Source organism: Saimiri boliviensis, chromosome 13 (genome assembly GCF_048565385.1).
Source record: "Saimiri boliviensis isolate mSaiBol1 chromosome 13, mSaiBol1.pri, whole genome shotgun sequence".
NCBI classification, from domain to species: domain Eukaryota; kingdom Metazoa; phylum Chordata; class Mammalia; order Primates; family Cebidae; genus Saimiri; species Saimiri boliviensis.
The window spans coordinates 23,836,602-23,850,385 of NC_133461.1; the positions used below are offsets into that span (position 1 = coordinate 23,836,602).

Consider the following 13,784-nt stretch of genomic DNA (forward strand, 5'->3'; position numbering starts at 1 on the left):
GAAGACAAAGGCTTGCCCTGTAATACCAATTACTTGGATGTTAAAAAATTCAAGTGTTACTAGGCATGACAATTAATTATTTTAAATCCCAGAAATATCCTTCTGGAGACATTTAAAAACAAGGGAGACTCTCATCTGCCTTGAAAAAGGATAAACAAATCATTCTCTGAAAGAATTTAATAAGCTTATTATCACCTTGTCTTCAGAATCTAATGCTACCATCAAAATTTGGGTAAGGAAATGCAGTATTACGTGGAAATAAAGGACAGATCCTAAGATAAACATTCATTTGGAGAAGCAATTACAAAAGTCAGGATTTGTCTCCCCATTGGTTACAACAATATTGAAACCACACTGAGAGTGGTTCTATATAATTATTATATATAATCATGAATTATATACAAAATATATTATTAATTTTACATAACACAGTGATAAGAAATATATCTATATTGAGCACCTGCTCTGTGCCAGGCACTCATCCAGGTATGGCATATTACACTGAAAAAAAATGGAAAAGTCTGCATTTTCATAAGCGCTTACATTCTAGTGGCAGAAAGCATCAAAAACACAAGTAAACCAAAAATACATCACATCATGCCAGGTGATGCCTGGTTCTGAACGAACTCTAAGGCACGTTGAGGGGATACAGAGTGATGAGCACTATTTCAGAGGGGTTGTCAGTCCAGAGATAAATAAGATTTGGCCAGAACTTGAAGGGAATGAAGAAACTAGCACAAGGCTGTAAATGGGAGAAGAGAAAGCAAAGGGGAATGGCAAGTTTTCATATTGGGAATAGCATAGGAGCCAGCTGGGCTGAGGGCTAGTAAGCTGGGCCCAAGTAACAGGAATTAGAGAGGAAGCCCAGATACCACCGTGACGTTGTAGGTAAGTGAGGGACTCTGGATTTTATTCTGGGGAGGTGGAAAGTTACAGAAGGACTTTGAGCAGGAGAATAACAAGGTCGAGTTTTAAAAAAAATACCTCTCTAACTCCAGATGGCCCAGACAAATCTGGAAATGACAAGAGCAACCCCATAGGACGACTCGTCTGTCCTGCTATTAGTGTATCCTGCTAAGATCAAAATTCTTACTTGTAATAAAAAAAAAAAAAGAAATATGCCCTTTATTGCTACATCAACTAAAACATAAAGGAAAATTCTAATACTTCTCTCCTGTGTTGATGTATGTCAATATGACTTTAGTAATTGATTAGGGAACATTTCAATTTTTATTATATCAAAGTTTCAATTTTTATTATAACTAAGTTTTTATTATATCGAAGGCTGGAGATTGTCTTTACATGGTTTCCTTACATTTGAACCTTTTTTGAAAAGTAAAATGCCCAAGGGAGCTGACTGACTGACACATTGTGCCTCAGCTTATCATCACGCAACTGGTCTGTTCCGGTTTCACATCTAATTAACCCATCAGTGCTTAACATGCTTAGGTGTCAGTATCCCTCTCAGAAAGCACTGCTGGTTTTCCCTGCGATCTCTCCAGGTCAAATGTAGTAGCTCACTTAGTTTTAAGAAGTCCTTCAAGATTTACTGGAAAAGTGGAATTAATGGTCTTTCAATGACAATAATAAAGATCATAAATACAGGTGGTGATAAAGCAAGGTAGGCTTCCTCTAAAAATATCACAGGAAAATACAATTCCAAGCTGCCTTTGGTGGTACGCATAAAGGCCACCACTTTGAAGGTGACACAGGCAACACTCAACTCATGACTTTGACAGTCAATCTGTGGTACACAGTCTGGTTGCATCTTGTGAGACCAACAGGCACCTAGGGCAGTTGGGTCGCAACTCGGCCAATGCACATTACTCAGGCCCACTTACTCATCCAGTTTCTGACATTTAAGAAGCTCTGCTGACTGGTGAGGTCAAACATTAATAAGAAGCCCATGGCGTCTCTGAAAAATGCAGTGGTGAGACTCCGGAACCTGCCGAGGAAACACAGTGGGAAGTTCTGAAAGTTAGTGCACATACTTTTGACAACACCCCAAACAACAGTTTCTCTTTCAGGTATGAATTATCCATGGTTGGCCCTTATGGAATATCCTAGGGAAAGGGGAATGTGGGCAGAGAGACTATTGAAGAAGTAAGGGAGAAGATTTGGTTGTAGGTTTTTTGTTGTTGTTTTTTTTTTTGTTTGTTTGTTTGTTTTACCACTTCCTGGTTTTCTGGTCTCACAGCACTTGTATACACAGTTTGTAACATTCAATCATGGATTTGCTTACACAGCTTTCTGGAATCTTTTTTTTTTTTTTTTTGGCTCGTGGGCATTTCATGGTTTACAATTTAAATGTAAAGCACTTTAGAGTGGGCACTTTAACTTATACTTTCCATCTTTCTTGTCTCTGCCCAGAAGAAAGCTCGGCACATAGTAGCCTGAAAATGAATGCCTGTGATAATATGAAGAAAACCACAACTTGTTAGCTACAGGAAATGGAATTCTTTTGTAGGGAAAAATATTGATGACAAAACTCTTTTTAAAAAGCACTGTTTTTGGGTAAAACTGAGCTTCAGGTTGGCATCTAGGATTCACAAGAAAAAGGAAGATGGTTGGGGGACTGAGTGAGGGTCAGGACAGAACAGACATAGTCATTGGGGAAAGAAAGAAAGAAAGAAAGAACTCTCATTATTAATCAAGATTTTGGAGAAATTTGCTCTTTCGTGTGCAAAGCAAAGTTTTTCCCTCCCTGGTCAGCTTTCCATGCCCCGACCCCAGATCCCAGACACTACCAACCATCTTCAGTGAAGTTAAAGATGTACTGAGATTTATTTTAATATGAGCAATGGGCAAAACCAGAGACCACATATAGGGACCAGAGAAGGTTTTGAATTTGACAGTGGGTTTTTAGAAAGGCACATAGCTTTGAACTAGTGATATTGCTTCCTATCCTAAATGTTCTTTTAATTTTTGGTCTCCTATTTTAGCCTATTTTTAGATCCTTTGTGTTGGTTTCCTCAGAGTTCTATTCTTGACCCCTCTCCCTCTATACACATTCACTGGATAATCTTATCCATTTCACTGGCTCGATTGTAGCCTGTAAATTGAGAAGCCCAAAATTAGAAATCTAGTGCTTCCCCGCCTTTCACATTGGGTGCCTCATTGCTTGTTGGATACTTCCACCTGGAGGAAACTCAGGTACCTCCAACTTCACACATCCAAAACCAAACTGGCCACTCTTCTTGATTTATTTTCTGTCTGTGATATCACCATCCTGGTTGCCATAATCCCTTCCTCCTTCACTTGCTGTCTACAGTTAACACACATCTTTTGACCTTCTCATTTCTTACTCTGCCCCTGCTCTACTTCCAAACTCATTCTCTCTCGCCTGGACAACTTCAACAGCTTTCTCATTAGGCTTCCTGTATCCAGTTTTTTTGAGACCCTACTCTTATCACCACTCCATTTCTTTCCATAGATTATATCAATTCTCCATGAAAGACATTTTAATGATTATACATCACTTGTAAGCCAATGCACAAACTCCTTAAAAAGCTGTCAAGGCTCTGCAGGAAGTGATCTTTGTTCATCTATCCAGCTCCATCTCTTTGACTACCCACAGACATGCTGATCTTCTTTTAGTTCTTAGAAAGTTCACTCTGCTCTCCTGGGCTTTCACACATGCTGGTCTTTCTGTGGGTTCCTTGTCTTTGTGCTTCCTTTACTTCCTACCCCTTCCTTTATCCAGGATAGCACTCACTCATACATTGTGCATGAGTACATTCATAATGGTATAAGAGGAAATACCACTTCTCCAAGGGACATTCCCAACACTGCATGTGGGCTATGGGCTCCTCCTGGTGGGCCTGCCTATGACTTTGTTTTCATGTTACTATTCTAAGGCTCCATTGCAATTGTTTTTCATCCAAATTCTATCCTAGACTGTAAGCTCCAAGGGGAAGGGAGCTGTGTTTCTAACTTGCTATCTGTCGTATTTTTATGGCTCAGAACATGGTATTTGCTCATTAAATACTTGAGAAATTAAACAGTGCAAGAGAAAGAAAGAAACAGTAAAAGATATACAATTATTAAATATTTTAATTGACTGCAACAGAGAATTACAGTTTTCATATCAAAGGATGGGAGAAGAGATATTTTCACCGCTATTTATTTCCAAGGTAGGATTTGTTTGTAAGGCATCATCATGATCTAAAAATGTAGAGCAGAAATACCAAAAATATTTATTCAATTTCTTCTTGAGGATTTGTTTCTACCATTCCTTGGAAGCCCACAGAGATTGCAGTGTTTATCGAATAGTTCTCCCTCTTTAGAAACTAGCTGTACCCACAAAATTGTCTCCTACTCAACCATAATTGTGTCATGCCAGGAAAACTGCTCTTTGTTCTCTCTTTAAGTGCGTATGTCTCATTTGAGGACAAGACTGTGTGTTATTCCCCGTCATTGTCCAGAGTGTATGACAAAGTTACTCACAAACGTGCTTGCCACAGTGATCTGATTGGGGCAAACACTTTCTCCTCCACAGCAGCATGGATAGAACACACTTGTTCCAGAGCAGTAACAGATATCCTGGTCATTTCTGTCTAGTATCTTTGATATCCCCTACTCTCCCCACCCCTGGGGAGACAAGTAATTCATTTCCAGCCTTTCCTACCCATCTCATTCTGTCTGTTGAGTCAGCCGGGTGGAGGAAACCAGTAAAACCATGTTCCAAAGAGTTAAATAAACCAATGATGAACAGAAATTGAGTTTGCAGGATGGCAGATAAAGAAGGAAATAACTTGCTGAAACAATGAAACTCCCTCTGCTTATGAGATTAGAGAGCTGGCTGAAATCGATTGGAACCGATATGGCCAACTGGAATCTGTACAGAACCAGCTTGCTAATGTCACAGCCTGAATTTTTACCACGTGTTTCCCACTAACTTCCCTTGAATTTCTACATGTGACCCCTGAGATAGCGTGCAGACATAAGTGCGCATGTCCAAGAACTTTCCAGCCCTCCCCTTTCCTTCCACCAATCACCTGTTAATCTCAGAACCCACCCCTGCCCCAACCTTGTCTTAAAAAATGCTGCTTCAAAAGCCAGAGCAAAAAGACAGATTTGAGCTTGACACTCCTGTCTCCCTGTGAGTCAATTGGCAATAAAAGCCTTTCCTTTTCTCAAAATCCAGTGCCATAGTATTGGCTTCTAGTGCATTGAGCAGCATGCCCACGTTTGCTCGAGGATACTAGGATCACAGAAGAAGCAGACCCCAAAGTCAATTATCACTCTTCCCAGTCCCTGGGAATGAAGGCTATGCCCTACATCCTTTAGGTTTCCTTAAGGGCCATGTGTTTTCTCTTCCTTGCCATGATGTGACTTCTATCAATATCTATTATCTTCCATGGGTTGCACTGCCAGATGTCCTTAGGCACAGGGCTGAGGTGTGAGACATTGCTTATCTTGTTGCTTAGCTACACCTTATATATACACACAGAACGCAAAATTCTCAAGGGATGAATAACCCAAGTGCTACGAAGACTGCCCTGAGTCTTCCCCATTTCCCCCACAGAGCAGCTGCCTGCAGGGGACAGACAGAGAAGGCTGCCATCATGCAAGGCTGACATATCATGTGTGAGGACATATGGGAACCACATTTTCTCATATTACTTCTTCAAAAATGAATTAAAGTGCTCTATAAAACATACATCTCTGTGACAACAAAACTGACATATGAACAGAGATTCTTGTGAGGAATGGCTTCAGAGGAACCAGCAGTGTTGAAGGGTGTGTGTAAATGGAATTCACAGTCAAAAAAGCTAACAGAGAGGGCCCAGCACCTCTCCTGGCGTTTACACTCACTGAAAGCGAGAACACTTTGGATGCATTTCAAAGACGGAAGTGTTTACAAGCATAAGCATTATAAGACATACGATGCAGAATTTGGAGGTACGTGCCTTCTAAATATCCTCTCTGCCAAGGTTTTGCCACTTTTAATTTAATCTAATATTGAAAAGCTTCATTAGCTTGGGGTCTTTTGCTCTTGGAAATTTTGGTTCCCCCAAAAATATTTTTTCACCTAACAATGGAATAGTACCTCCAGCTCTTAAGAATTAGCACCACTATCTACCGAGTATTATCTTGGACACTACCAAAGACAATGCTGAAAAGCCAGGCGAGATCTCCACACCTGTAAAGCTGACTATTTTATTGGAGTGAGAAGGCCCCAAGTAAATCCGTGAACAACAGTTAAAGATACAAATAGAATATTAATCTTATGACAAGGTGGGATATAATTACTTTAGACCTTAATGGTGAAATAACTGGTGTTTGCAAGAGTTCAGAGGAAAAGTGGGAGTTTGTTTCAGCTGGGGTGTTCAGACAGGCTTCATAAAGGAGATGAAATATGAGCTGGGCCTGGTGCAAGGAGAGGATCAGAAAAAATGGGAAGAGAGTAAAATATTCTAGCTGGAGGGTAATTGTTTACAATCAAAGTCTGAAAGGACAAAGCCAGTCACACGGCATGGGACAAAGAAGCTGTGCTGAAATAACAGAGAGAGACAAAAGATCTTAACATTCTTTCTTCAACTCCGTCAAGTAGCACTTACAACAGCGTTTATTTCCCATCTTAATTCAATTAAATTATGGAGAACCCTTTTTTTTCCTTCTAAAAAGTGCAAAGACAATGCATAACAAGAATCTTCAGAGATAAGTTTGAAAGTCTGATTTTTGAAATTTGTACCAACTGTGCAGTGCTACTGTGGTTAATTAATTACAAATCATTTATTTTTATTTCCGGATACTAATGTCTAATTTGAAACCAGGAGAAGAGTTGCATATTATTTGTTTTTCAAGTTTGCATATAGCATTCATTTGAAAGTAAGTTTTTCTAAGCTATGTATAACTACAAATAAAGCAATTTACATTACCGCTCTTGTCCTGCGGTGTCCCAAAGCTGAAGATGCACTTTAAATGCTTTCCCTGAAGACCCATTTGGTCCTTGTGTATTATAAACCTGAAATACATAACGTTTATTAGTTGAGGTTGCTTTGGATTTTGTCAACATTCAAATTCTCTGGGTTTACTCAGCATGTTTTTTCTCAATTACTATAATCAAAGTTCATAGTGCAGAATAAATATTTGCTCTATTTTTTTCCAGAATTATCACATGTACTCTCACTTTTAAATGTCAAGTGCAAGTATGATTTTCAACACAGTTTAGGCAAATTGCAAACTTAAATTAGACGCCTTCTGTCATTTTCTCATGAGACAGCAAACATCAGATTTAGGACTCAAGTTCTAGGTTCAAATACAAACTCTTCATTTAACCTCTTTGAGGCTTATTTTCTTATCTCTAAATAGAGATCCAACCCCTTCCTACTTTATAGAGTTGCTTCAAACTGCAAACTTGAGTGAAATCACAGATGTTAAAGCATTTTTAAAACAGCGAAGTGTTTTATAAATACACAAATATTGTTTACTGAAAAATAGACTTTCAAAATGCACAGAATTTCTCAATAAGTTGACACAGGACATTTCAAGCCTTTCTTCACTAGTCATTTAGTCAAAGGTTTGTTTTAGGTAAGTTTAATTTAAAAAAAAAGAAATACCGGCCTTTTTATTGTTGAAGGAAAGCCTAAAACATTTAATATTTACTCGGTTTCCTTAAGTATAGTTTAGTGAATATGTTTTAAAGGGAAAATTTGCAAGGACATATACCCCGATAAAGGAAAGGACAGAAGGCAGGAAAACCCTGAATGGGTTATTAGGGAGTTTGCTAAGCCCACAGGACCATGTACTGACTTTCAGATAAGGTCCAGTACATTATAAGAAACATGATTTAACTTGCCAGGCAATGGCTTCCAACTACCATTCTTTTGTTTTCTTCCCCAGTTCTCAAGGAATTAGTAGATTTGTGACATCAACTGGAAGCCACAGCCATTTGGCAATCAAGAATACCCAGGGTGGCAGTAAATCTGGCTGAGCTTCTGTGCCTATGCTACACATCTCACATGTCACAATATCCTTATTCCTGTCAATAGCGTCTAGCATAGGAGAAGGAAGCGGTTGTGATTCTCACTTAAACTCCCTTATCTTGGAAAATGGCATGGTTGGTCTCACATTCTGTTCATAAGAAGCCAGTGATTGATGGCTGAGTCTACACATAAATAAAAATGCAGCAAGAACTTACAAAGCTCATGTTCCAGATATTTGCCAATCATACTTTTAACTTCTTTCTTAAGAGTGGGGAAATGATAACTTGCTCTTATTGAGGAATTTAACTCAGATCAGAGTTAATGTTTTTAGATTCTAATAATTCAAGTTTTGAAAGATATCTTAAGAATTCATGGAAAACACACATACAAATCTGTAAAATATTGACTTGGGTTCCCTTGTGTCATTTGGGAGATGAAAGAGTGCCACTTAATATTTTTTTAAGAAAAATGTTATTTATAGCTGAAAAGTAGTAAATAATATTCTAAAATAAAGTGACACGCTATGAATTTCATGTAACAAAAGAGACTCAAATGCAATCAACATAGCTTCTGGATTCTTGTTTTATATAGGGGGATGAGTGACAAGTACGATTAAAAACTTACCACACGTTTTTCCCGAAAGTCTATTCCTACTGTAGTGATGAATTTGGGATTGAATTTATTGTCTGTGTATCTGTACAGAAATGTTGTCTTCCCCACCCCTGAATCTCCGAGGGCCAGGAGTTTGATCAGATAATCATAGTCTCCATCGGTCATAGTGATGGTCTTGGTCAGTCTGTATAGGAGAGGGAAAAAAAGTGTTATGATTAAAGTTGATTTTCCTTTGCCTTATATTAAAACACAACACAAATTTAATTTTCAGAGTTAAAAAGTCTAATACCTCTATTCTGCCATATTCAAAATTAACTTGATCAAAGCAGCTTTCGGGGTGAAGGCACATCTAGTATTTCACTGGGTACAAATCTTTTTACATCGCATCATCTAATATGGAAAAATATGCAAAATACCAATTGCCACAGTATATTAGTCTGTTCTCATGTTGCTGTAGAGAACTGCCTGAGACTTGGTAGTTTATAAAGGAAAGATGTTTGACTTACAGTTCCACAGTTCCACATGGCTAGGGAAGCCTCAAGAAACTTACAATCATGGCAGAAGAAATCTCTTAACAGGCGGCAGGAGAGAGAATGAGAGCTGAGCAAAGGGTGAAGCCCCTTGTAAAATCATCAGATCTTGTGAGAACTCACTATCATGAGAACAGCATGAGCAGCATGAGGATAACTGCCCTCATGATTAAATTATCTCCCACTGTGTCCTTCCCCTGACACAAAGGGATTAAGGGAACTATAATTCAAGGTAAGATTTGCATGGGGACACAGTCAGACCATATCATACAGCGATAGTAGAACTTAAAGTAAAAAGTCATAGACTTGTGTTTTAAAACCAGAGCATTTTGGATTAAGAGGATGGTATTAGGAAGAGGAGAGAGTCACAGGGGACAGAAAATCCAGTCCAAGACAATGCAGATATCCTAGAGAAAGACAGCGCTTACAGACAGATAATGGAAGAAAAAAGCAGAGGGATTTATTTTGCATCTAAATATGCAGGATGAGCCTTCTATATAATTTGTACACAAAATCATTCGCTTTTAATTTAAAACATTTAACAACTGGAATGAAAACCTTTAAACCTCTACTGGTAACACTAAGAATACCAGGACATGTATTTGAATGACACAATTACCTGCTTGGTGAAATATCCACTCTTGAGTTGAGCAAAATAATTTACTGTTTGGTACAACTTCCTGAATCATGGGTTATATTAATAGAAATGGGCTTGACATATATGTAAAGGAAGGCCTATTAAGATTTCCTAGAATGCAAAGGTTTATCTCATTATTATGTGAGAAGGAGGAATACTTCCCCACCTCTGAAGATCCAGAAAACACTGTATTCTTTTTTTTTTAATTGCATTTTATGTTTGGGGGTACGTGTGAAGAACATGTAAGATTGTTGCATAGGTACATACATGGCACTGTGGTTTGCTGCCTTCCTTCCCCTCACCTCTATCTGTCATTTCTCCCCATGCTATCTCTTCCCACCTCCCCACTCCCCCGTCAGAAAACACTGTATTCTTTAAGCATTCTGGGGTAATTAAAATTAAATGTCAACAATAGCCTATTCTATGGATATGATATGGTTAGGCTTTGTGTCCTCACCCAAATCTCACCCTGAATTGTAATCCCTGTAATCCCCACATGTCAAGGGAGAGATCAGGTGGAGGTAATTGAATCATGGGGGTGGTTTCCCCAAGCCGTTCTCATGATAGTCAGTGAGTTCTCACAAGATTTGATAGTTTTATAAGGGGCCCTTCCCCCTTTGCTATCTCCCTTTCTCCTGCTGCTTTGTAAAGAAGGGGCCTTGCTTTCCCTTTGCCTTTCACCATGATTGCAAGTTTCCTGAGGCCTCCCTAGTCATGCTGAACTATTTTTTAATTAAACCTCTTTCCTTTATAAATTACCTAGTCTTGGGCAGTTCTTTTTATCAGTATGAAAATTGACTAATACAGGAAATATCTAAAATCACTAGATAATTCTAACAACTTTTTATGTGTAAAAAAATTTTACAAGTTCGTGAACAAAAAATTAAAACAATTTTTTATGTTGTTACTTTAGTCACTAACCAAAACCAGAAAGTTTTATGTCTTTGGGTAAATAATGATGAAGAATAGAATGAGGTATTCATCAAATAATTCAGGACCATTATATCATTTGGAATATTTGCAATTTTTTATATTATACTTTATTATGAATGTATGTTTCTTTCATGAATTAATGCTTTTTTGAGGTAGGATTTTTTGAAAGTTGCCAATTCATACTTTTGCTCTAAAGCTTTTCTGCCATATAAAATGCTTTCTTCACTAGTAGAGCTCTCTGGATGGATTTTTGCTGACCATGGATATTCTCTTCAAAAAAAGAAAGGTCTAAACAAAGCATAATCATTTCTTAGGAAAAGATCCATAGCACCCATCAAGACCAGTCTTTCTTAATAAAATGATACACATGTCTTAACCATTGGCATGAAATTCTTGGAAAATGTCTATATTGTGTGACTGCCTAGAATGGACTGGTTCTGAGTTTCTCAGTCCCCCCCCCACCAAAAAAAAAGAAAACGTTTTTTGAGACAGAGTCTTACTCTGTCATCCAAGCTAAAGCTCAGTGGCATTATTGGGGCTCACTGCAGCATCAACCTTCCTCAGCTCAGATGATCCTCCCAACTCAGCCTTCCTAGCTGGGACTACAGACACATGCCTCCACACCTGGTTGTGTGTGTGTGTGTGTGTGTGTGTGTGTGTGTGTATGTGTGTGTGTGTGTGTGTGTGTGTGTGTGTGTATTTTTGGTACAAATGGGGTTTCAGTATGTTGACCAGGCTGTTTTCAAACTCCTGGGCTCAGGCAATCCACCCTCTTCAGCTTCCTAAAGGGCTGGGATTACGGACATGAGTCATCATGCACAGCCAGTTCTAAATATTTTACCAGGACTGTGTTGTTGAATATGGTGCTGCTCTTATTCCTAGTTGCTGCTCTTAGTCAACATAAATGGGTAGCTAGAGGAGTTTTCTGCTGAAGTAGTATGATTTTCCTTCATATTTAATGTCTGTTATTGCCGTTACTCTACCTTTTTCTCTCTACCCCTAAAGTTGCTCATGTAAAACTATTTTGGAGAGTGATGATGTTTGTCATTTCACTAGTAGAATTGGATGAAACTTGTAATTCTCAGAAAAGAGACAGTGTTTAAATTTATTCTAAGGTATTAGTAACTAAAGCTAAATTCTTCCCTAGGCAAAAGCCCTAGTTTTTTGAGCAGAGTTTTTGGGGCGGGGGTGTGAACTTGAAGCCACTGGATTCTATGGCTCCCTGAAGAAATGAAAAGAACGGAGTCTATAAGACACATCTGCATACTTTGAGATTTTGCTTAAAGTTAGCTGTTTGTTTTTTTAAAAATTTTTACAAATGTGTGTGTGTGTGCATGCCTGACAGTCTCAAGAAATGCTAAGTCATGAGCAAATCTAGTTAAATATCTTCAATACGTAGTGTTAGGCCCAAAGATGAAAATTTTTAAAATGGAAGTTCTCATCTAGCTTCTGACAAGATATGAATTTACTTAAAAGTGAAATAAAGATGTGAGAAAATACAATGTATTTTTGCAAGATAGAATGATTAATTGATAAATGAGTCAAATCCTTGTCGTGTTTTCAATTCAAAGAGAACAGTATCTTCTTGGACTACAGGGATCCAAGAAGACTACAAAAGAAATATTTGCATTTAACCTTATAGCATGGAGGGAAATTAGACATGAGGAGAGGAGATACAGGACCATGGCATGGGAGATTACTTCCCGTTGTAGAATGAGACGATTACCACTTACCAACTACATGACCTATCATATTTTCCTGACTGGCAGCCAGATTGTTCTCTGCTGTTTGTACATAAACCTGCCTGGGGCGATACTGGTGCTGCTTCCTAGTCAAAGGCTAACACATCAATTCCTCTGTGGTCCATACTGCCTCTTTTCTATAAGTAAAGAGTGCTGAACACCTTGTGACATTTAACTGGAAAATCTGTATTTAGTGTCTCTAATAGGCTATTTGACACACTAAGTTAGGTATGAGATAGTTCACTTCTAAGTTCCTTTCAAAAATGAATTTTCTTATTTTTCATATGACTACTATCCTCTCTGTCTCTCTCTATCTACACACATACACACACACACACACACACACACACACACATATACACACATGCAGTATTTAGTTCAGCTCCTCTTTTTATTATTATGTGATTTTTGAGCCCTAAAATCACATAGCCTCAATATTCTATTGTTGGTTGTTGGTATGGCAAATATGACACTATAAAAAAAAATATTTGGCAAACTTTCCGAGAACTGGGCTAAAAAAATGATGTGGGAAAGATCAAAAGGCTGACAAGTTTCACAGTATTGTTTATTCCTGCACAATGACTGATGGTCTTGCTGGTTCTTGGTTCTGAGGATATAAAAGGGTAAAAAAGGCCAGAAGATTGCAGTGTTTCAGGAAATGCTTCACACTCAGTCCTTATCATGGTGTGACCAGCTGTACCACAAGAACCGGAAGGACTTTTAGATACAGAGGAGCCCTTTCATGAGTAGTCAAGGGGCTAAAAAGAGTAGGGAAAAGAACTGAAATGTATCACATCCATGAGTCTCTGTTCAATGAAGAGTCTTAAAGGTAGAAAGGAACTCAAGTAACCAGGTGGTCTAGCCCCTCAGTTTTTGGATGAGAAGTTACATGCAGAGAAGTCATGTGATTTGTGAGAGTGACAACTAGATTCTAATGGAGGAGAATCCAAGAGTATTATTATTATTTAAAATACAAAATGAGCTAGATAGAAACAAAGTAGGAATACATTCATTTTATATGGGAAGGGAATTTTATCTTAGACATAGACAGAAACAAAATTTCCATAGCTAGAATATCTCAAGCCAAATTACCCATGGATTCACTCTTCCGCACTCTAATTCTCAGCTCCCATAATTTTTGTTTAACGTAAGTTCCATTAGCATGAAACTTGATCTCTTTTGTCTACTGCTGGATCCACAAGCTCATCTCAGTGACTGCCATATAGAAGGAGCTCAATACATATTTGTTGAGTGTATAAATTTACTTAAGCTATTCATAGCTGTGCAAATGTCATGATTAATGAAATTAATGTCATGAGCCATTTGTGAAAGTGGCATCCATTCAAGTAAAAGGACTTGGATTCTTTTTTTTTTTTTTTTTTTTTTGAGATGGACTCTT

The 13,784-nt window shown here is 38.2% G+C and overlaps 1 protein-coding gene across 5 annotated transcripts in view; it reads right to left on the bottom strand.

Moving 5' to 3' along the window:
* Positions 1-13,784, bottom strand: part of RAB27B (RAB27B, member RAS oncogene family) — a 180,439-nt gene that overhangs the window by 7,247 nt on the left and 159,408 nt on the right. For all 5 annotated transcript variants that reach the window (XM_074383407.1, XM_074383409.1, XM_003926054.4 and 2 more), the window contains 3 exons: positions 8,556-8,727; positions 6,885-6,970; positions 1,842-1,945 (listed from right to left, as the gene is read on the bottom strand). In XM_074383407.1, coding sequence (XP_074239508.1) covers positions 1,842-1,945; positions 6,885-6,970; positions 8,556-8,708 — 343 coding nt within the window. In that variant the 5' untranslated portion in view covers positions 8,709-8,727. The remainder of the gene's footprint in view (positions 1-1,841; positions 1,946-6,884; positions 6,971-8,555; positions 8,728-13,784) is intronic.